Here is a 25,025-nt window from a genome sequence, read left to right as displayed (position 1 = left end):
TCCTGTAATCTCTCAGTGCAGCCCTGTTATTGTCGTTACTTTCTTAGGGGGGTTTGGGTGCATACAATTGTGAATACTCCCCCAAAAAGCGAAAAGGATGTCGCCCGATTTGCCAGATTGGTATTAATTTTCTACCTCAAAATAAACCATTTGAACAAAAACTTAAGGGGAATCTTGGCTGAAAAGCACTTCTAGTTCCAAAGCTTACCTATTGGCTCTCTTTCCTGGGATGTCAAGGTGATATCTCTGCAAGTAGTTCGAATTCGAAGTGTGTGGATTCCGGCTTAAGGTCATTCCACTGAAATAGAACCTGCACTGAGATCTTTGTCAAACTTTGCCTATTGACTGTTTATATTGTAGGAACTTAAATTTGGAAATAAAAATGAGGGGTTCCCATGTTCGTTTAGGAGCAACAGCACCTTGTTTATACCATATAAATCCTTACAATAGCACCGTGATTATAGTCACGATTGCTTGCTAGAATCACATTTTCGACGATTGTTTCTTGCTCAACACTGAGAATTGGCCCATATTTATTTTACATAGAGAAATTTATTACTCAATTAAACACAACAGAAAAAAAAGATAGGTCACCGTACTCGTTTTCGACAAAATGACTATTTACCTCTATGGCGAGGTCTAGCCGCAAAAAAAAAAGCCGCCATTTTTTAATGCGCGCGCGCTAATCACGCGTGAAAATATGCGCAGTAGGAATGCGCAATACAATACTGGGGAATGACCTTAAGACCGCTGGGCGTCACCACGTTTACTTTATGGTAATTTTTGACGTCATTGCGCGGTCAGAGATCTCAATATGGAGTCTGGTCTACAAAAGATTTCTCGCTGGAACTGAACATATCCATCTGAAATGTGAATTACGAACGATTAGAAGCACCACGCAAAAACGTCACAATTGTCCACCAAGCTTTGCAAAAATAAACATGACGGCGTGCGGGAAATTTGAAATCCTAAAATACCTGAAAGTAAACGCAGAGAATTCAAAACAGGCCAAGAATTAATGACTTCAAATCACTGAAACAATTTCACACAAACACCAGCTTTTTGATCTGGAACAAAAGTGTTTTTTTTAGCTAAGATTCCCATCAAGCTTACATGAGTTCTTCGTTTGCGCGAGTCTCACACTTTGGAACACTGCACGAAAGGGCGCCAAATAACGCGGGAAAATGAGAACGCTCGCGCATACGCAATGAGGTCCTTGAGGATAAGCGCTGACACAAACAAAATGGCTGACTTGCATTGAGTTGGAGAAGAGGGGGAAGATACCACGTCATTTCTTGATGAGCCGGATTAAAATCCAAGAAAACATTCTCCAATACAAAATGGGCATATCCAAGGTGGGTGCTCTCGACATTGTCTTAACAAGAGTAGTAGCAAGAGTTCCCGAACTTACCAGTCCAGAAAGAGAATTGCAAAACTCTGATAAGACAACAGCCAAACTTATCAAAACACTTTAATTCACTCTATTTTCACGCACAGTACGGAGTACATTACACTTGGTGATGTAAACTAAAACGACTGCTATGATTTTGTAGCATAAATTAAGCATATAAATTAACCTTAATTTAAATTAGCTTAACAACTCTACAAGACTCATAAACATGAGGTTAGAAACCTAAGCTTATGTGCTCTAACGATATGAACTTAATTAATCGAAGTAAGAATATAGAAAACTAAAGAAAAATTATCCACGATAAAAAATATAGTAAAAATAATCTTGGATTATAAAACTATCTCTGCAAACAATGTAGAATTTCTCTAAATAAGTTAATCTTATACTTTACTTTAATAGTACAGTACTGTGATCATAGTTAATAGAGGGAACGGTTAAGAAGCCTGGTAAACATCAAAGAAGCCAACAAACAGGCTAAGATTTATGTTGGAAGGTCCTTGACCCAGCACATCTCTTTTTTTTTATGGTTATTGACTATGCATGAATTACATAATCATAATGCCTTTATTGGTTAGTTGTATGAGCACACATAACCTCCTTTTGTATTTTGCCAGGTTTTGTGCAAGGTCAACTCCCAAAATAGTCAACAAAAAATACAAGAAAGAACTTCACCAGGCTTCATAACCATTTCCCTGTATTATCTATGCTGTGATATATCTAAACATCTTTCAGAGGCATCAAAAAGAGAAAATGATAATTTTTTATACAACGGTAACCAGGTTGGGGGGTTGGGGTGGATAACCAACAGAGTTTTACACTGGGAGGATCTGCCCTGAGGTCCATTAAACCCTTATCCTTTTCTATTACTTTTGACAGAAAAAGTGAACCTTTCATATACCTTCCCTTTTACATTGTGAGTGACTTAATACCAATCCTAAACAAAGTCCTGCAGAAATCGCACTATCCAAAAAAGGTCCACCATTTCTACCCTAAAAAAATCCCCAAATAGTTCATTTTGAACCACAAGAGGGCCTTTGCACCTCATCACTTTATCTATGCTTCCTTCTTTATGTATCCAACAAAAATTATTTTCTGACACATTTTTATAAAGAATAAGTCTACTAAAGAGAGGTCCTAAGTGAAAAGTAGTAATACGTAAGGAAAGGGTTGGCCTTGTGTGCACTGTTATTGGAGAGTGGGGTGAGGTGGGACTGGGGTTTGGGTGGAGATATAACTGCCAATTTAACGTGTGATACTAACATAGGGAGCAAATATTAAAAGGGTGCTTACCATTTATAGCAAAGGGGTGGCCAGTTTAAGAGAACTGGTTCTTACTGGTCTTAATAGTAAATAGCCATAAAATTCTTACAACCTCTCCAGTAGTTGTTGCCCTGTCAAAATGTTGCCCATGTTTGTGTTAAAATGAAAGGAACTGGCAAAAACACAAGCTTTGTGAGAAAATGATGCGTACAATTTCCAAAAAAATGTATGAATTGATAAGTGTTGAAATTTTCTAACCGATTCGTTTCCTTATTTTCTATGATCCATATATTTTTATTTAACAAATAAGAAGCCTAAGCTGTGTATTACACTGTGATAAAACACGACGGGCATTTGCGAACACCAGGGAAATGTAGAAAACAAGAGCCGCAGGCGAGTGTTTTCTACATTTCTCGAGTGTTCTCAAATGTCTGGAGTGTTTTATTACAGTGTAATACACGGGTCAGGCTTCTTCAGTTGGTGTATGATATAGAGGTAATGTGGCACAAAACAATAAAACATGCTTTTTCTATGTTTCATACTCTGATAAAACATGGGTTTTTGACCAATCAGAGTGCACGCAAGGTCCTATCTATGTTATAATACCTAATATTTCTATTTTATTCTTGGCAAAAGTAATAATTCTAAATTTCTAGTACAGAAGTACATGTAAAACCCTCAGAAGTTACATTCAAATGTAAACCTACCAGTCTTACTAAGCCTTACTATTGTGACAGAAAATCAAAGAGTGACATACAATACTCTAAAAAACAAACAAATGCTAAATCTAGTTGTATTAAAACTTTGAAAAATATCAACCCTGATCAATTAAATCATATGATACATGTCTTTAACTTGATAGTTATTTAAATATTCTAACTTTCATATACTACCATCAATTCTCACTGAAATAAGCATGCCAACAGGGCCACAGATTTGCTATGCAATAGGCAAGAACAATATTTAAACTGCTTGACCTATTTCAGCCAAATTGTGATATATATATGTATGCTACTAGACAAACAGTCATTTTTCAATTATAGATACTTTACAATGGAGACAACAAAAAAATAGTTATAGCTACACATTAGACCAACATAAAATGTTTTAAAATCTTAAAAGTTGTTGTCACTGACTTAAAAATCTTAAAATAGACGTTTTGGCTAACATACTACAACCTTCTTCAGTGATGAAATGAATGTTAACAGCGTCTAATGTAAATGAGATGTTTATAAGAATGTGAGGAACTCGGTAGGGATTAATTTAGCATTTTGTAAATGTCTGGAATATGTGCGTGGTCATTAATTGAGTTCGGTTTGAGAATGGAATGCCACGCTTCCAAGAACACTGGAACAGAACTGTATGAAAAACAACCACTAATTTGATTTTAATAACGTCAAGGTCATAGACCGCTGTCCCTTGTGGTTGTGTAGATTGTTCTTGGAAGCGTGGCATTCCATTCGCGAACCGAACTCAATTAACGACCATGCGCATATTCCAGACATTTACAAAATGCTAAATTAATCCCTAGGAGTTCCTCACATTCTTATAAACATCTCATTTACATTAGACACCGTTAACATTCATCTCATCACTGAAGAAGGTTATAGTATTTTAGCCGAAACGTCTATTTTAAGATTTTTAAGTCAGTGACAACAACTTTTAAGATTTTATTACTATGCCTGACTACAACTACAGTATTTTTATAAAATGTTTTCTTGACTTACAACAGCATGTAGAAACTTTAACATGTGCTACACAATTTACACATGAGGTGCACCTAAATATAATCACTGAAGATGCTTTCAACAAAAGTAGACTTGATGTTCATTTTGAGGTGCCACGAGGTGCAGCCCTTGGTATCCTTTGCGGGGTTGGAGGAGGTTGGTCTCTTTGAAGAGTTGAAGGAGGTAGTACTCTTTGAGGGGTTGGAGGAGCTGGTCCCTCTGTGAAGAAACAGAAATTAACATAAAACAGTTACTTGTCACAAATGTAATTAAAGGCAATTAAAATAATCTTACAGGGCCACTAGTAACCACACAAACAGAAAATTGAATGTCATGGAACAAAAGTAATTGTAACAACTTGAATTACACTAATGCAACATACATCCATTAAGCAAAGTTTTGTCCTTCCTTTTTGACATCTTTTTGTACACTTTCATTGTGTTTAATTTTACCAGTCTGGCCTGCTTCCAGACATTAATTTTGTTTGTGAAGGTGGAAAGGGGCAGCATCCTGTTACCACTGAGATAGGATTGGCCTCCCTTACAAACTTTTTTTTAAACTTTCATAATTTGTATTCACAAGTTTAGCCTGTTTTGATGCATGCTGTTGCCACTGAGAAGGTTTGGTCTTCCTGTTTGACATCTTCTTGTTAACATTCATTGTGTTTGATTCTACCAGTTCCTCAACTGTCCCAAAAAGCTTACTTTTTTGTCTTCACCTATAGCAAGTGAACATTTAGCTTTTCCACTCACCAAAGTTTCAGCCTCTGAAATGCCAGCTTTCCTGAAGAAATTCATCTTGAAAGAAGCGACTTCGGAGGCCGCCATTTTGAAACTGTCCTTGGCAGCCAGGCCGTGTTCGTGTGACATCATTCTGTCCGACTTGAAATTGGCAAGAAGCAAAGCAAAATGTATTTTTCCCAAGCAATTATCCACTTCATTAACTTCACTGCTATCATTTTCGGAGTTTGGAGCATGTTTAGCTCAAACGAATATGGCTCGAGAGTGGCCATAACCCAAAGTGGTACTTAAAAGGCTTGTTGGAAGCCAAATGGACAAAATCTCTTAGATGGAATGATGTCACAAAAACACTGCCTGGCTGCTGAGTACTGTTCAAAATGGTGGCAATGATATGGAATACATATTTTGGGCTTCTTTGCAAATGAATTTGATAAGGAAAACCTGCATACACATTAGAGGCCGAAACTACGGTGAGTGGCTAAATGTAGTACGAGGTTTTTATTAATGTTGACAAAAATATACGTTTTTTGGAGTGACCTTCTCCTTTAAGTGGTGGTGGAGAGGGATTGGGATATTTGAGACTAGGAGGCATTGGGGGAGGGGTAACTGTGCTTTCAGGAAGCTCAGCATTTCTGACATTAACTCCAGCTATGTGTACCTGGTGTTTGATTGGTCAAATCAAACAGAATTTACTACAAAAGGGTCAAAATGACAAAAATTTATAACCCCAGTCAAGTCATCATTATCATCATCTAGTCCTCTTTGTCTCATGGGGGACATAGGGCGTCAACAATTGCTTTCCATTTCTGTCGGTCCTGAGCCGCTCTTTTGGCTTTGCACCAGGTCATGTTGATCTCCTTCAGGTCCTTCTGTATGCTGCTGCGCCATGTAATTCTGGGCCTGCCACGTTTCCGTGTTCCTTGTGGATTCCAATCCATCGCATGGCGTGCTATGTTTCTCTCACCCTTCCTTAGTGTATGACCAATCCATTTCCAGTGTCTCCTCTTTATGGTGGTAACAATAGGCTCTTGTCCAGTTCTTATCCATAAATCTTTGTTAGGAATCAGCTCAGGCCAATATACTCTCAGAATTCTCCTCAGACATTTGTTGATGAATGTTTGTACTTGCTTTGTAGAAGCTGTCGTCACTCGCCATGTCTCTGAACCGTACAGTAAAACTGCCGTAACAATTCTAATTTTGGTAGCTGTGCGCAGGTCTTTGCTTCTCCAGACTGGTGTAAGCATGGCAAAAGCTTGCTGTGCTTTCTTTCTTCTTGCTGCCATGTCTTCATCCGTTCCCCCAGTCCAACAACTCCTATTAAAGTGAACCTAACCCGCAAATTTTTTTTTTGCTAAAATAAAAAGCTTATTTAGTGGAGTAATTTGCCACAAAAATTTTTCGATTTGGTTAAATCTTTGATTTTCTGTGGCTCGTCAAAGTACGTCAAAAGGCCGCCATTTTGGTTCACAATCGACTTTAATGGGGCATGGGTCAAGGACTGGATGTGACGTCAAATCCAGAACATGGTGATTCTGTAAATTCGCATATTTACTTGTTTCTGTGGGGAAAGGCTGAGAAAGTAGTTCAAAAAAAATGTTAGCCAGGTGCGTTGTAGTGGGATGTAGCAACACAGCAAACGTACAGGAGGTACTGCGCTTCATGCCATACCGTTTTATGGAGAGATGATCGTCCTGAAGAGAAGAAACATACAAAGCGATGGGTCGATTTTGTGAAAGCGAAACATGCAAAGTGAGAGCCGTCTGAGTTTGGTGATCTGTTCTAAGCATTTCAAACAAGATGATTTCGCTCGACGCCTGGATTTTCAGGGAGAGGAAGGGATTTTGCTGATTCTATGGCTTAGGCGAGACAAATTTGGAATAACTGCTTTTCCATCGATTCATGTAGCAGTTGTTGCATCTGATCTGAGAAACAGCAGCAGTCAGTCAGCACAGCCGACAGATACAGGAGAATGGTTAGATATTTTTTTCTAAGCAAATGTTCCCTGCCCTGATATGTTAGTTTCCTTCCTTGTTCAATACTTTGAAAAAGAAATCTGTGAGGGTATTTTGGGCAAGTTTCAAATCCTTTCAAAGTCATGTGAACAAGCACACTAGTTTGGAAGACCCACCGTTCAACAAATGCGGCCATGGAGCATTCAAGCGGGGAATGGCTTAGAATTAGTTTATATGTTCAGAACCCTTTTTACATGTGGGTATTATCAATATACAGAGAAAATACCTTGGCCAAGACCAGAACAATTTCAAGCTGTCTGTGTATGTGTCTGTTTCTGCATGAGGCTTGTGGACTTGAATTGTATTTATAGGAAGTTTTAATTATTGGTACCGTGGTTACGCATGCTCATGAGATTGCATCTCTGCTGACCAAATGCTCTTGCAAATGAGGACATGTTGTTCCAGAAACATTGCTGAAGACACAAATATTTCCCTCTTTGCCCAGCATGGGAAACATTGTTGCGACACAAAAAATGTTTCTGATAAATATTATTTTTTACAGGGACATGGTTGTGTCCGTAACAATGCGTCTGCAACTTGGTGTACTGTAGAAAAGCCATCATTAAACTGATGTTGTTGTTGTTCTTCTTCTTCTTCTCGTAGTTTCCAGTCCTTGTGAGACAGAGCCATATTATTATTAGCTTGTCATTGTTTGCCAGGAAATGGATTAAAGAATACAGAATCAAAAATAAATAAATAAATATATAAATACATAAATAAATAAATAAATAAATAAATTAATTAATTAATAAATAAATAAACAACATAATTTTGTTGTCCAGGTTGATTGTGACATGTAAATGGTCAGTGAAGGGACACAAACATTAAATTTTCCACTTGACAATAAAAGAAAGAAAGGCAGCTGCTTCCAGTTTGTAAAACAGGATTATAATAATTCACATTCTAAGAACAAGCAAAGAAAAAGGGGTCCTTTTGATGTTTCATGGGCCTTTTTTTATTCGTGTGTTGTGCGAGTGAAACAAACTGTCTATGTCTATGAATCAATAGTTCAGTAAGCTGTGGGTCTCCAGGTGAATAAGACTGATATGTTTTCGAACAAATGCCATATTTTTGCAGTATTGTACAGTTGTAGAACAGTTTGTGTTGCAGTTTGTCAAAATAAGTAGAGTAAATATCAAGCACACTCTAGTTTTGTTCGAATTCCTCAAATCATTCATAGCTTTCATCCTTTTCAACTGAAAATTCCTTTCTAATAATATTATTGCTACATAAAGGAATCCCCTTGTTCCCCAACATCCCATACACCAGCCTTGAGAACTCTCAGTATGAAACACTTCGTAACTAAAAAAGATCAATGGAAAAAAGTTCTCTAGCGGTGGGCATCTTAGGGTGGGGGGGGGGGGGGGGGGATAGGACAGGACACCTAAAAACAAAGCTCGATGAAGAAATCACAAAAAGTAACAGTATTGTTCGAGGATCACTAAAGCATGTTTGTAAGAGTGATACAGGACTAAACAGGTGTACACTAATTGTAACTCACACTTGACCAACCAAAGATTGTAATAACATAACCAACCCCCTAGCTACCCCCCGTCTTACTCAGGAACTTTACAATGATTTGTCTATACATGTAACTGATTGTTTCACAATTATACTTGTAAATTGGAAGAATCACTGTTAAATAAAATGTTGCGTGCATGCATGTAAAGAGGGATTCGGAAAAAATTTTTATTTTATACAGCCATGTGCATGCCTGAATTACCTTTCTTTGCTGCCAGTTTGATGGTAGATTTGCTTCCCTTTAGTTTTGTATTTGCCCGCTGCTAATCTTAAACTCCATTTCTGAAGGCATACAGGTTTAATTCCTGGACATTCAGTAACACACTTTAAGATAACATCAGCGCCAATATCTTCAAGAGCAAGATCACTCTTCTTTGAGTCTTGACAACCTTCTAACTCACTTAACAGCAATAACATTCGTTGATGTTTTGAAGGGAAGCGATGCTACAATTTCTACACTTGCACGTAAAGAACACAAACACTGTCATGGGATAATCATTTTGATCTACATTGAACGCGTGAAGTTAAAATAATTTGAGAAAGTGAACGGACTTGACTGTTTGTTAAGAAAGTATATTAGTGCGAGATCGAAGAAGGCGCGAAGATAGTAAAGATGCGCCACACGCTCCAGTCTTACTAGTATCACTCTTTGACTTCTACATATCATTGCCTTCGCGTCTGTCCATTAGAGCTCGTTCGAGTTCTTTGTAAGCATCCACCTCCTGATATTTGGCTATCCATTCTCCATTGGCCAGAGAGTAGTCAGCATACATATCAGCTCGGTCGTCACTGTTTGACTATTCAGTTTGCGATGTTGATAAGCGTGAGCAGTCATTCTCTTCAGCGATATAATAAATTTCAGAGTTTTCTGAGTCAAAGCTCATTTCAGAATCAGACGAACTAGAAGACTTTGTTAGTAAAAACAGAAATTGGTCGACTGCAGAGTCCCAGTGAAAGAACTTGTGCTGCAAAAAGGCTTCTACACTCGAACAAAGTAAAAGACCTGACTGGGACAGCCGAAGCATTCATTCTGGATTTGACGTCACAGCTTAAACTCTCCCCAGATTCCCCATGCGCGGTTGCAAACCATTCGAAACTCGGTTTCGAAGGGGCACAGAAATTCAAGGATTTAACCAAATCGAAAAATTTTTGCGGCAAATAACTCCACAAAATAAGCTTTATTATTTTAGCGAAAAAAATTTTTGGTGTTAGGTGCACTTTAAGAAAATTCAGTTACAACACAACACTTGAACGTTGTCTCATTAACGATTATAATAACAATAAGTCAATGAGACATTTAGTTATACTGAATAAGCAAACATACCTGGAAAGACTGGTATTCCCATTGGTGGCATTTTACTGCGTGGAGTAGGTGCAGGTGCAGGAGGACTCTTTGGAGGTCGTGAGGATTCACTTTCTGGGATAGGGGCAGGGGGTCTCTCTGAAGGTTGTGGTAGATATGTTTTTGGCAATAGCTAGTGATGAAAGTCAGTGCATGTTATTATGATACACACTTGATAGTGACAAAAAATAAAATGAAAACAGCAAAAACACACTCACTAGTAACACGATAAATTACCTTTGACTGGACGTCTAAACCTGAACCTGCTAAAGGAAAAAAGCTGTAAATTAATTTACAAAGAAAAAGATATTTGAGAAGACAGAAATGTTGCAAAACTTGCGTTGGGAGAGTTATGTCACACATGGCTGACTATCCCTCAGTATCTGGAGCACAAAGCAACAAGGAATATTTTTGTGGCTACTGCCTTCTGGGAAGGCATAGCCACTATATCATGGTGTTGCAAGTGAGTAAGTCCATAGACTTTCACAGAAACCAATTCCCCTCATATCAAAATGACAGACTATCGTGTGAAATGAGTAGGTCTGTAAATTTCCACAGGACACCCAATACCCATAACAAACTAGGCACGTGAAAATAAGTCATTTTGCGGTCCACCATCTTTGTTTTGCCATCATTGGATGATGAGCAAAGTATGTTTGTTTTACTTTTCCTGGATGGATACTTTTCCATTTCAGGCTATTACCAGCATATTGTCATTTAGTCAGCCAGGTAACCCTTAAAGTTCACTGGTACCTGTTCATACTCCTTGCTAGAAAAAGGGGCAGTGAGCAAGTAAAGTATCTTGCCCGGGAACACTGTATGTTAATAGCAAACAAAGATTAAATAAATGTAATCTTAAAGGTGATTCTTCAAGGTGCCCTATGGTTTACAGCACCTTTACTTTGATCAGTTGATACTAAACTAATGGTATTAAATTAATTGTGATCATCTTCATGATAAATAGTTACACAAAACTAGTATAACCTGTCAGCACTATTCTCTCACAAATCACTTTTTTTTTTTAGTCTATTATCTCAGATATAATAACCATGCAAGCTTAAAGTACCTGTAGGAGGGGGTTCACTTCTTCGTCGAGCAAATGTTTGTGGTGGAGTGGAAGTACTAGATAATCCAGCCTGTATATCTTCCCTATTAACAGGTGTTGTTCTAGACCTTGAATGATCCTTTCTTTTACCATAGCTTCCTGAGGGGGTTAACAAAAGGCAAAATTACATATAAATTACTTAATATAATGAAAAGGGAAAAAACAGAGAAAAATATGACACATACTTGCAGTCTTCTCCTCTTTATCATAGTCTGGTTGAGGGACAGGAGGGGGAATATCATTGCAAATCTGAAATTAGAACATGAATTGCATGTATAACCAAGAAATGAGAAACAATTAATTACAACATGTACAGTTAGGAGCTACTTGTACCACTGAGAAAGTTTTATTAGGAGTTCGTGGACACTTGAGCCAGTGCTTTAGTAAGCAAGCAGGAAAGCAAGCAAGAAAACCATTTCTTTAAAGTCTTATCAGGGTTTTAAAGTTTATAACAGTACTCTCCATTTATCTCAACTTGTTGGGCACTGATCATGCAAATGCTTTTCCCACTGATGATTACTTCATTCTGAACTGGATGTTGTTATAAATGAATAGCATGTGACAATCCATTATGATGGCTAAAAAATAATTGAAAGAAGCCAATGTATAATTTAAACAAAATAGTGTCACTTAATTTGTTAAGAGACAATCCAATGACTCGAAGCAATTAAAAACAATCTACTTAAGTTTGTCCTTACCTTTCCTGACTGTTTCAATTGTGGAAAGAGATCTTGAAGATTGCCATGTATTCTGGAAAACATATGGGAAGAGGTCAACAAATGTAAATCCTACTGATTTCTATCTAGTAAGTATTGTATATATTAAACAATATTTATTGTATCACTAGCTCTGTAAGTGAGCAAGATGAACCAAATCCTTAAAATGGCCTCGTTCTTTTAGTTTGGGTTTATAGGCTTTGACTCAATCCTGGTCCACAAACAGGGGAAAAAGAACTTGGCTAATATCTGTGATCTAGCCCTCTTGACATTTCAATGGTAAGAGCAAAGTCTGTGTTTGAACCAAATGGCCTACAATGTATCAGGCCAGGGCTTGTCTCTTGTTTAATTTCCATAGCATGAAGTGACTAGGAGTATTCCACTCTCCCTTGGATGGGATTCTAGTCCATCACCGTTACCTTGGCTCACAACATTTTCCAGTACCCATTTGTACACCTTGATGGCAGATGCAGTAGTACAATAGTGAGAATACTGTCTTCAAGTATAAACATGTGCAGTGACCTTGGCCCAGGTTCAAACCCAGACTGCTTGATACAGAGTACAGTGTACTAAACATTAGGTCAGAGTCGATCGACATCTCAGTCAACAGCTCATTGAACCTTAACTTAATTTTTCAGACACACCATAGACAGGGCTTTTATTTACATTTTCAACCGGAGCGCAACTGGTGTTCACAAGCGGGCAAAACTTTTTGAACCAAAATTCTCATAAGAAAAACTTTCCTGTCGATGGACAAATCTGGCAGGCAAAATCGTCCTCACAGCCAGTCAATTTGCCTGGTGCCAGGCCTTTAATGAAAACCCTAGCCATAGAATGTTGATCAATACATTAGAGTTAGTTGACACTTAGCCAGCTATCGACCAACTGTCGATTGAGTCATGATTGAGTCTCGATTGAGATGTTGATCGAGTGTTGATGGAGTCTCAATCGAATATTGATCGAATACAAATCGAGTATCGATAGAGATGTCAATCAAGATGTTGATAGAGTGTTGATCACAGGTATCGATCAACACTTGACTGTGGATGTCTTTGGTACACATGATTTGTAAACACTAATTAAAAGTATTATCCAGGGACTCCAATAATCCTTCTTCTGGTGTCAAAAAGATGAAAGTCTCTGTACTTACTCTTCATCTTCCTTGTAGTATCCATCACGTTCTGGATGTTGGGTGAACTAAGAGGAAAATAGTCTACATAAGTTATACAGATTTAACTTTGACAAAAACTTTAAATAACAAATTATATACACTGAATGCAAATATGGCGGACCACTCGGTCGGCACCCGGGACAAGTCGCATGAAAGCGAGGCTAGTCAGGCTTTGATGTTTTGTTTTGACAATGCTTCCCCAGGAAAGTTTTGCTTCGTCGTCGACCTGGTCTGTTTTATTTAGTTGTGGCTACAAGCTGCTGTGTTTCTGAACGCCACGAGAAAGGATATAAATTTTCCACTGTTCGCCTCTTAAGCTTAGGGAAAATAGTGGATCAATGCAATTCGTTGAGATGAAGGAAAGGAGTTCATGATCGCCGCAGGAACTAAAGTTTGTTCGCTACATTTCACATTAGAAGATCTTGGAAAAATTGTTTAAATGACAAGCTTATGTAGTGTCTGGTGGTGTTCCAACATGATTTACACGGCCAGTACCTTCCCCAAAGTAAAGAAAAGTTCCTCTTGAAAAACATCCTTTGTCTCAAAGGAAGAAGTTGACTTTGTGTCCACTCGCACGAAATCGCACGAAACAAATACTATGGTGTAATCACCAAGCGAATGAACTTCAACTGCCCCCATCATTGTATCCAGTAAATGCTTTGAGCCAAATGAGAACGACTTGGAGCTAAATGCGGTTGCTTACACATTTTCTAAGATCTTCCAGCCTGAACGAACAAACTTTAACAGTTCCTTCAGTGATCGTGAACTACTTTACCTTCGTCTGTTTTCCCTGAGAGACGACTGCGGAAATGGAAAAAAAAAAAAAAACACTTTCCCTGCTGTGGAAGGTTTCAATTCCTTCTGGTGGCATTCAGAAACACAACTACTTATAGGGAGTGCGAAACAAAAACAGACCAGATCGACGACGAAGCGACACTTTTGTGGGGAAGCATTGTCAAAACAGAACATCAAAGCCTGACTAGCCTCTCTTGCATGCGACTTGTCCCGGGCGCCAACCGAGCAGTCCACCATATTTGCATTCGGTGTATGGTTAATTAATTCTATAACTTCAAGACCCTAAAATTTAATGAATGTCTTCAACTAATAAGTATATCACTACAGCCATATTTGAGAACTATCTTAACAACAACAATTTTTAGCCTTGCACTAGCTCTAAATAATTAATTTTAATATTTATTTTAATATATTCAGGCCCGTATGAACAAATTTTAAAGTGGGGGGACCCAGGGGACAGCACAGGCCGATGAATAATTATGTACTTGTATAATGTAGGGGTCCATCCCTGTAGGGGGGACAATAGGATCCTTTCTGGGGAAGCTTTTAAATCTGGACACAAATCATGGTCGTAATTTCTATCAGTGTACTTAACGATACTACATACGAACCGATACTACTACTACGAGCCACATATAAATATATATATATGTTTCAAAATGAAATTCTGGTTAAAATGAAATTCCTTTGTCTCTTAACCCTAAAATAATTAATATTCATGGATCATGAATAATTAGGGTTAGAAAAGAAAGGAAATTGAGAATCAAACTAGGTTGAAATCATTCTAAACTGAATTTAATTTTGACCTACATGTATAACATATACATGCAGTAGCCACGTGAAAGGGTAGTTTACAAGAGTCATCTTCATATACCTCATGTCCTGAGCTTATTCCACTACTATAGCTTCCACTACTGCTTGTAGCTGAAACATAAAACAGTGTCCTTGAGAGAAGGTAATAGTTCTCTTATATAGAGAGCTACCAACAGCATACATGTACCGCTCACCATGAACTAATTATAATGGTAGACACCTAACCTGAATTTTTCTAAAACTCACACTACATCATCATTTTGTTTTATTGAAGCACTGTGATTAAATAATAATCTTTAACTACTCACTTGAAGTGGAACTTCTTGAGCTGGTTGATCCTCGTCTTGGAGTGAGAGAGGAGCTTTTTGGTCCCTAATAAGATACAAAATATAGAAAAAATGTCACTTAATTGGTTTATCTGGATATCTAGTGACATTGAAAACCACTGTTTCAAGTACAGTAACCTCTATCGGGTGTATCCTCTTGGGCTATATGGCCTAAGCCAACTACATATTTTTGAATTAAGGAGAGATCACTCAAGTCAATTTCACTTTAGACTAATATGTTAATCTCCAATCAATCTCACCCGCTGCGATTATACATTTTGTGCATAATTTCTTAATATGCTGTTTACTTCAAGGTGGCCATACAAACTGATTACCTGGGTTAAAATCTAGCTTATTTTTTAGACTGTAATCCTCAATTGACCTGAAATGAGGAATTGAGCAATTGCCAAACTAGAACCCACTAAGGTGTAACAGATTGTTACATTTTCCTTAATGCAAACAAAACAAAACCTCAAGGGAAAGCCTAAATTTTGAAAATTTAAGTACCCTGAATGCTTTATAAACAAGGAATACTATATTCTATCCAGACAATCTAAAAGTGATAATTTTTTTTGGCTGCATGTGTGCTTTTTGGGTGATAACAAACTTTACAGAACTTTCAATTCTTAAAGCTATTATTAGTAATTTTTGCTCATCAGTTTTAATTTGAGAATTCCAAAAGACATTGGTTTTGAGTACTCCTTATTAAAAGCATTAATCAGTCTATTCTTCTTCTAGGTAGTTGTACTCTTTACCGTAACAGCCCCTGAGATCCTCATTTTCTTCATTAATTTAGCTACTTCTTCTTCTGTGAGATTTCCTTCTGCTACATTTTGCTGCAGTGTACTTTGTAATAAATCCAAAGAAGACATTGCACCTAAATAAAATTACTATTTGTAAAACTTATTATTATTATTAAATTTTATTCTTAAGATGAAATTTTCTTGACAACTTAATTTCTTGCGATCTGTAGATGGGCAATATTTTGTGGCAATAAAATGGGAAATCAGTTCTAATCAATGATATTTGGACAAAAACTGCTAAGTTCCTATATGGTTCAATTACATTTACTAGGCGCATGACATGACATTACTGCTGAGAATTAAATAACAAACTGTTAACTTCTCTAAGGTTAAATTATCAATGCACAGGCAGAAATTGCCCATGTCTGCTTAGCACCTTTTGATGGTGGTAAGGACCGGACTTTTCTCTCATTTTCAATTTCTTTGGCTCTCACAGCAGCAGCATTACTTGCAGACCGGTAAAAGGCTGGATCAGGATTGACCGGCAAGTTTGATCTTGGTTTAACATAACCAAAATGTTCCGGGTTTGACATTTGGTCTGTTTGGAAACAAAGGAAATGTATAAAATTAATGACTTCATGAATAATCTGTAAAGCCACTGGAAAATACTAATTTATGAATTTACTTGTTATTATTGACATTGTTACAATTCCATATCTCTCATTGTAAATAATCATTTTAATCTTATGTATACAAACATTTTAACTAGTTTGATTTTCTTTTGTATAGTTGTTTATTAATTAATGCATATTTATGTTATTTTAATAGTGGGCTTCCCGTGAAGTAGCTTTTTCCTAAAAGATTACCTAATACATTACCATAAGCTAAGCTTAAATTTACTATAGGCATGCATGATCAGTGTGCTAAGAAAGTCATGTTGGATAGTCCAGACCTAGTGTATTCTATCCCTCACTGACTTTCCCGATGGGCAGGTGAATTTTCTGGGGATAAAATCTGAGAAAACTTAAATTGCAAAACAACTATTAATAATAGAATTATTAAAACATCAATTTACTGTTTCAATTTCAATTTTAAATTCATTAATTGTGCTAGTGGAAAAAGCTTTTCTGGGCTAATCAAAATGCATATCAGCCTAAGTGGTGCATCCTTGTTGCAGCTTGCCCAAATGGTATTAACTGATTATATATGTGAAAACAGTCTGCCTGTGTGCAAAATTGGTATTTGAAAGTAAGCAACTCTGCAGCTGTAAACTAGAAGTTGTGGAAATTTAATTTCCTGTAGTGACAAAATTGTCAGGATTTTTTGCTAAATCGTAAGCTGATCTCGGGACTTCTGGATGCAGCTCATTATTTTTGATGCTCTGGGTGGCCATGCATCTCACTAATTACTATAATTATAAAATAGCCATTAAATTCATGTTCATAATCTCAAAGACAAACACTTAGCATGAACCGGTTCTAATTAACAGCTTTAATGGTAGTCTATTTAAGTTAAGTTTGCCGCAAATAGTAAGACTGAAAAGGTTCAAAAACAATAATATAATTACTTGTTGAATCCATGTCCATACATGTATACAATTCTTCTGGATTGTCTTGCCCTTCAGGATTTCTCTCCATGTCTTCATAAACCTCCTGACCATCAGAAGCAGTTCCAGCTTCATAGTTTTGGTATATTTCAGAGTCCACTGAAGTGTACTGATCAGATTCAGGTTGGTTTTGAACTTGGGGACATAGCCTTCTGTCTGTAGTTTCTTCATATATCTTACAAAAGTCGCCTGTGTTGCCTTTCATGGGCACATAATGGTAAGAACCATCCTCACTTTGCTTTTTCACGTAAACGTCCTCTCCCTCTCCATCTTTGTCAAGATTAATGTATTTCTTTCCATTCATTTCTACATAAAGCCCATGACCTTCTTCCTCCATGGGTACATAAATATAGGAACCATCACCCTTTTGCATTCTGGTGTAATACTCTCCCTCTCCATATTCCATGTCAGTGTAAATCTGATCTGGATCTCCTTGGTCCTTGGAATAAATTCATATAACAGGTGAATATTTCAAAATAATTAAATTGGAATTATTGCATGTACATATTAGCGGCATTGTGCCCTCAGAGTCGAGCTAATACTCACGAGGAAAGTGCACAGTGTGTTAGCCAAATCGCGGAACCCATGAGCCTCTGCAATCTCATATGGGCACTGACGATGATAGTTCCTAATTTTGCAAGCTTCTTGAGCTCCAGGAAAAAGGAAAAGGTTGCTGATAAGCCTGCTTAATCCAAACTCTGATGCAAAGTGAAGCAAAGTTGGATGTTCGGCAGTGGAATCACCTGTTAATAAGAACACGCTCACAGTAAGCTTGGGACATGGGATTATGAACTTCTTTCCAAGCAAAAAAGCCATTCAGCCTGACAAAAATGTTTGGAGGTGTGGGGGTGCCTGAGCAGTGGAGAGTACCATCCAAATCTGAGAGAGCGGCCTCTAATGCAGACTCACTCTTAAACTATGAAAAGGTTAAGTCTGCATACGAGCCAAGTGGCCCATCAGGCCAGAGCTTATCCCGGTTTCTGTAGCATAAAGCGACTAGGAGTATTTCTACTCCCCCCCCCCCCCCCCTTTAATGGGATGCTAGTCTACTGCAGGGTTACCCCCAGCATTAAGTTTGCTGGTACCCACTTATACACCTGGGTGGAGAGAGGCACTGTGAGAGTAAAGAGTCTTGCCCAAGAACACAACGCAATGTCCCCGGGCAGGGCTCAAGCCCAGACCACTTGATCTGGAGATGAGTGCACTAACCATGAGGCCACTGTGCCTCCCACTTAAACTATGAAAACAGGAGCTAATTGCTGGACTTAACCCCAGTCTAGGACCTAAATAGATTTTGCTACCATCTTCCACATTTCATTAATTTCTGCTATTAGAAGCAGAAATTCTCTTGCTATAAAAATGATCATCAGTTGTTCCAATTTACCTGCTACGTCTTTATGAATGCCAAGCAAATTAAATCCTTCTGGAGCATTTGCTTTGAATGTCTCTGCCAAAGCAACATCTAAACCTTGGAGTTCAGCTGGTGAAATGTTTAGAGATTCACACATGAACTTGACAGGATCCAGCGCTCCATACAGCAGTCTGTAAAATGCGTCGTTCCGTGAAAGAAACTCAAACGTATGCTGCCCTAACAATCGACGATGAATACCTTGATAGACATGTGCTGTCACAACACTTGCTATAGGGTACTCTGAAGAAATGCAAAGAAAGTAATTTGTTAAAACCTATGTTTGTTTTAATACCAAAAACTTAAATTACTTTTATATATAAGAGATGACCTGGAAAATAAGACCTGCCAAACAGTTGTGTTGAGAGCTTGTCAATCCCACCATCTATAACAATTTTTACCCATCAATCCTGCTCCCATTGGCAATAATTGAAGGATTTCATGCAAAAAGGGTGTACATGTATATATACCGTATTGCTTTTTGGGTGATATACGCCCTTTTAGTGCAAAATTCTTCAATTATTACTATTGTGTTTTCGTAACAACTGAGATTTTGACAGTGGTTTATTTACAAAACGTTAACAAGGTTAAAGGGCCCTATTCAGCTACACTTTTGTTTTCGTTTACATGCAAGAGCTTGGCTATTACATTTTATTTAGAGCATGTCGAAATGAAGGAAATTACTGCGAAACCACTAAAGATAATTAAACATACTTTCAAGAACAATACTTATGGTAAAGTAATAAGATTTCCCTTGACTATTAAGGCAAAATTTTATGCCATTGGCTGATTTTAAAATCCACTTAAAAACTTGCCTGGAGTCTCCACAAGTAAGGTAGAACTGTTCAATTGCCTGGCAGGGACTTGCAATGCACCAGCTGTTCCCACAAAGTCAACCATAAATTGACCTCTTCCTTTTACAGGTATTCGCTTGTTAAAAGCAATCACAATTTGCTCCCTTCCCTAAATAAAAGATTCACAGAAATCTGAGACCTTCAAATGTGTCATTACAGAAAAATCTCCACTCAGTAGACAGTGCTAATGATGTCCAGTGTGGCATTGAAACATCAAACCATTCCTAATTAATAGTTTTATTTCTTGTCAACTAATAACGCTTTGCAAAACCAATAATCATTCGATCCATGGAAAGGACTGGAAATCTTGAGGAAGCATGGGTCTAAAAATGCAGATTTTAAAAGGAAAAGTGCAAAAATAAAGTATTTGGCTTTACAAACCAACAATGCAGTAAAGTGGTGGGGGAGGCATGGATATTTCCTAGAACACAATGAACAGTTGTGATCAGCAGACTTAATTTTGCCTGAGTGAGGTTCATTCAGTTAAAACGTAACAAAACTTGTCAACTTTCTTTTTCACAACAGCCCTGTTCTAGCTTCTAGCTGCTTTAACCATTTTAGGACAGCACCTTGAACTTCACAACTAACTGAAGTGAGACTTGAGTTATAAATAACCATTGAAATAATGGGCTTGTAAGTTTGAAACAGTGTACTTTACACTGTTAGATTGTCACTTTTACTTTTTCAGTAATTCTAACATACAAATTAAAATGATAGTCTAAATTCAAATTCAAGATTAAGTTATTGCATTGCAGCAAACTGAAGTGAGTTAAAATAACAACATATTAATAATCTTTTTTGCTTTTCTGCAATAGACAGATTTCAATGCATTAAAATTCAGCCTAAAACAATAGACCTCAGCATGAGGCTCAGGGGAATAATTACAGAGTTTGTGGGGTTTATTCCCTGGAACCTCATGCTGAGGTCTATTGTTTTAGGCTTAATTTTAATATGTCAAAATTGGGTTATTGTAAACCTTTTAAAAATTAACACAAAAATACATTATACATGTACTTACATTGTGTGGGACTTTTTCTGGAATTATTGCCACAACAGCCAAAGGATCTAAAAGTTTTAGTTCATACATTACAATATTCTAAAATGGGTTGAATAAAATTAAAATATTACCAGTACATGTAATAACACTCAATGACTAAGTAACCTAAAACCCACATCTCATTTTTTTTTTTTACAAAACCCGCTCTTAAAATGAAAAATCCTGCTACGCACTAGTTTTACAACATTACTTAAAGAGAGAAGCCAGTCCGAAAATAATTTGATATTAATTCCAAAGGATGTCATCAATAATGTAAAGGGACGGCTATTTAAATTTTTGTGGAGAAACAAACCAGACAAAATCGAACGTGCAGGTCTTTACCAAGACCACGACAAAGGTGGATTATGTATGTTGGATTTTGAAACAATGATAAAATCATTACGTTTGGCTTGGATCCCAAGGCTTCTAAAGGGCGGGCTCCATACCTGGAGGACAGTACCGGATCACTGTTTTAGAAGTCGAGGAGGTCTAAGATTTCTCCTTAATTGCAATTATTGTGTCAGGTTTTTAGATGATCTTCCAAACTTTTACAAAGATGCATAAAAGCCTTTAGCGAGCTTATAAATCTCTATTCCGAGGATAGCCCCTGTGATACTGTTCTTTTCAACAATAAAGAAATCCTAATTTGGCAAACCTTTCTTTAACAAGGAGTGGTTCTCCAAAGGCATATGCGAAATCCAGGATCTCTTAGATGATAATGGCCGTTTCCTATCTTTTAGTGACTTTCAAGTGAAATATCGATTAACTAGAACCAACTTTTTCTAGTTTTACCAGGTTATTGACGCTATCCCAAAATATCTTTTACTGAAGTCACAAACTTTGGAGTTGTCGGTGTTGACCAATTTCAATGATCCATCGTCCTTTCTTTTAGGAAATGGGGTAGAAATTAACCTCTTGAACGCAAAATCAAAAGACTTTTATTGGCTTCTTATTAACAAGACATACACTGCTCAACAAACTGGTCCGAAAAGATGGGATTCCACGGTAACTTTAAAAGAGGAAGACTGGAATAATATTTTCAAATCAATTTGAATAATTTGTAAGGAAAACAGATTAAAAGAATTCCATTTCAAATTTATTCACAGAATTATTGTAACAAAGAAAGAACTCCTTAGATTTGGGATCAAAACTAACAGTGATTGTCTCTACTGTGGAGAACAAGACTCTATTGACCACACCTTTCTTGAATGTCAATTCACCGGAAACTTCATTAAAAGCTGTTTGAATTGGTTTAATGATGTCAACAATACTCACTTCAATCCAACTACTGTAGAACTTTTATTTGGTACTCACAACAAAAAGTCTACTGTTGACAAGCTGTTTAATTATACTCTCTTGTTCATGCGTCGTTATATATCACTAGAAAATTAAATGAGGATGTGTTACTCCTTCCGGACTTCATTAACAAAATCAGGTATAGATACAGTCTAGAAAAATTTCCTCCTGAGTAAGAAAACAATGCCTCTCCTCTTAAATATCAAAATGTCCGAAATTTTCCTTGCAACTGTAATTTCTTTAATTTGTCTCGTTTGTAATTGCTAAAAAATGTAAAAAATATGTTAATATCTTAAAAGTTATACTGTAGTGAGATTAAGTTTAGATATCAGAATTAATTTGTTTAATTTAGTGATTGTAAAAAGAGTGACGATTAATAATTGCATGTGTGTAAGTAAATGTACTGTAATTAGTGTAAGGTGTAAGTACTTGTGTTGTAGTCAATGTTTCTATTGTAAGTATTGTAAGATTTTTGTGTTGTAATAACAATAAAAAATGTTCTTTATTTAAAAAAAAAAAAAAAATTAATTCCAACTTAACATATATTTTTTTGGTCACCAGGAAGTCTGTTTTCCCAGCATATAAATAACAAAATATTACGTACTGATTCAATGGGTTTTTGACAATTCGAGACAAGCAGTTTTTATATCATTTTCCTTGATTGTTTTCAAAACTTACCACTTGATTTGGCTTCATCATTCCCAAATTCTTGAGAATGCATTGCCTAGAAAATAAGGTTTCACATTAGATAAGCACAAGAATAAACATGCCTAAATTATGCACTTATCACAAATGTGCCATAATTTATATTGCATACTAAAACAGAGACTGCAAGCACAGACAGAACAAGAATGAATAAGGTCATCATTTGTTTTGCTGTCATGATTTCTTCTACCCCTCTTTCAACAAGTGTCCCCTGTCAAGAACCTTTCCCCCTTCAAATCCCTTTCCTGGAGCAGTGAGTAACCTGATGGAAATAATGTCTGAAAGTAGTCAAGAATGGAAAACTGAAGCTGTTTATTCACCTTTTATACAGGCCATCCATACTTTCAGTCAAATTATACTTGTGCATACTGAAGGAAAGAGATTTTGCTTTGTATATTTTTTGTGTCAACAATTCTCTGCATGTATACATATTCATGAGTTTTCCTTGCCCAAGGGTGGAGAATTTTGATACAATACTTATTATCAATTGTGTTGTCCCAGGGGTGGAGATTTTGAGCGAAATGCCCACCTCTTGCTCCCCGCCCTCCTCCCCACTGTCATTATAAGCTGGTGTCAAGCATAATTTGAATACCCTGTGTCCATTCCCCAAGAGACCTTCTAACATCAGTTGGACCCCGCCAGTTCGAACTCAGTTATTTCGACTTTCCCGTTATTTCGAACTCAAAATCATTTCCCTCGGATTTGCCCTTCAGTAATTTCCTATCGGTTATTTCGAACCCTGCTATTTCGACCTACTTTTCGTTTCCCCTCAGGGTATGAAATAGCGGAGTTCAACTGTACTTAAATGTTGGTGTAAGGGTCGTCATTTTGTCCGTTACATGTTATGTGGACTTGAGTAAAGGTCTCAGTATTTTACCGTTCGTCTCGCGTGTTATTTCACCGCCAACAAGCATATTAACACATTTAACAATTAGCGCACAAACAAACACCTTCCCTGTATATCACTTTGCGAAAGTTCGCCCTCGTAAATCTATCCTCGGCTGACATGGCTATAATTTTTAACAAATTAAACCTAAAATATATCTTCCCAATGATCACTCTTCGTTACTAAGAATGTTGGCGCTGTGTGCAGGCATTTAATCCATATTTTTGTTGCTTACTTCCGGGTGAAAAAGTTGTTTACGAACACAAAAATAAGTGCTCTCTTCTGCTCTTCCATAGCGCTTTTTAGACGAAGAATTTTGGGCGCTGCAAAACATTAGAAATGAAAACTGGTGTATATTTAAGGCAAAGGAACCATTATTGACCCATTTACTCAACATTGGTCTCCGAAATAACAATCGAAGGGTATTTTTATATGAAATGAAGTGTTTAATTAATTTCTGGTCGCTAGAAGTTGATTCCTGCGCCGCTCGATCAACCGCGGGACCTACGATTACGAACATCATTCAGATACAGAGCGACTTAGACTCAAGGTTCTCCTCGGAGACCGTTAAAAAGTCATAAAATGAATGCTGAAAGAAAGAGTTTTAACAACAACAGTGTTGTAGCTGTGAACTGTGTTGCGCATTCCGCTACATTCCGTCGGTGTCTGATCATGGTTCATGACATGATTCAGTTCGTGCGCTCAGACAAGGAAAGTACATTACTGACCTGTCGATCCAAAATATATCCTGTCCTTTGGGGTTCTCGCGTTGCACGTCCAAGTAAGGTTACCCACTAGGAATTAAAATCAAGCCAAGGCCTTCGCAATCCTGCAAGCACGAAAATCACTTCCAAAGCATCTTCCTTGACCCGAACTCCTAATATGGAATGGGCGGAAGTCGTACGAATTCTCGATTGCTGAAGCGATCGAAGTGACTCACAACATTGACGTATATTGCTTCTTCAGAAGAGAAGTTGCCGCCAACGTCCGCCTTAGGTCTTGAGACGCTGCAATCCAACAGTTTGACAGTGTTGTAATTCAGAGTTGCATGATAGACTTAACGCGTGCGTAAACCCGCTGCAACGCTGCTGAAACTTTTGATCGTATTTCATTTATCCTACGTATGAAGATGTTGCGAAACATTCCACACATTCCATGACCGCTTCTCTTGGAGGCATATCGTGAACAGTCACGATAGTGAGCGCCTAAGCTTAAGGAAATAAAGAAAAATAAATATAACATTAAATGCAAATAAAACTAGTGCTGGGGAGGATTTGGCATCTTCTACAATTGTTGTTGTCAAATGAAACAGAGTCAACTGGATAATATTTGTCACTGGTATGAATTTCTGCCGAGACTCGTCCCGGAAGAGCCAGAGTCTAAAACGTGTACTGATGCTGCAGCATACCAGAGGAATAGAATCAGGAAATAGAAGCACAGTTTGTACTGTTCATGACTTAAATGACTGGAGATCCATGACATAAAACGCTCGATGAAATTGGTAAGCCAGTGAAAATGGAAGGCGATTCGTTCCCTGTCACACTCCCCCAGT

At 37.4% G+C, this 25,025-nt stretch overlaps 1 protein-coding gene across 2 annotated transcripts; it reads right to left on the bottom strand.

Annotated features, from left to right (window-relative positions):
* Positions 1 to 1,453: 1,453 nt before the first annotated feature.
* Positions 1,454 to 25,025, bottom strand: LOC110052816 (uncharacterized). Of its 2 annotated transcripts, XM_020758999.2 has the most exons (19): positions 24,882 to 25,025; positions 24,202 to 24,683; positions 22,561 to 22,606; positions 20,569 to 20,615; positions 19,512 to 19,659; positions 18,673 to 18,939; positions 17,835 to 18,031; positions 17,250 to 17,727; positions 16,119 to 16,280; positions 15,695 to 15,816; positions 14,922 to 14,985; positions 14,675 to 14,724; positions 12,985 to 13,031; positions 11,817 to 11,868; positions 11,304 to 11,367; positions 11,080 to 11,217; positions 10,251 to 10,279; positions 9,996 to 10,146; positions 1,454 to 4,617 (listed from the first exon to the last, which is right to left on the bottom strand). In XM_020758999.2, exons 3-19 carry the CDS (start codon positions 22,601 to 22,603, stop codon positions 4,499 to 4,501), a joined length of 2,178 nt encoding a protein of 725 aa, XP_020614658.2. In that variant the 5' UTR covers positions 22,604 to 22,606; positions 24,202 to 24,683; positions 24,882 to 25,025; the 3' UTR covers positions 1,454 to 4,498. The 2 variants fall into 2 exon arrangements, with proteins under 2 accessions (XP_020614658.2, XP_020614659.2); XM_020759000.2 differs by having other exon boundaries at positions 10,251 to 10,276; positions 24,202 to 25,019.

This window comes from Orbicella faveolata, unplaced genomic scaffold (assembly GCF_042242905.1).
Source record: "Orbicella faveolata isolate gen_17 unplaced genomic scaffold, um_ofav_v1 contig_1, whole genome shotgun sequence".
In the NCBI taxonomy this organism is placed as follows: Eukaryota; Metazoa; Cnidaria; class Anthozoa; order Scleractinia; family Merulinidae; genus Orbicella; species Orbicella faveolata.
Note: the sequence above shows the minus strand (reverse complement) of the source record. Positions and strands in the feature narration are given on the sequence as shown.

What these genes read in the sequence shown, in the direction of transcription:
- LOC110052816 (XM_020758999.2), bottom strand. Translation starts at nt 22,603, where the DNA reads ATGCATTCTCAAGAATTTGGGAATGATGAAGCCAAATCAAGTG. An exon ending in AATTGAAACAGTCAGGAAAG is followed by an intron (nt 11,368 to 11,816) that starts GTAAGGACAAAC and finishes TTCTAATTTCAG; the next exon opens with ATTTGCAATGATATTCCCCC. An exon ending in GGGAATACCAGTCTTTCCAG is followed by an intron (nt 4,618 to 9,995) that starts GTATGTTTGCTT and finishes GTTTCTTCACAG; the next exon opens with AGGGACCAGCTCCTCCAACC.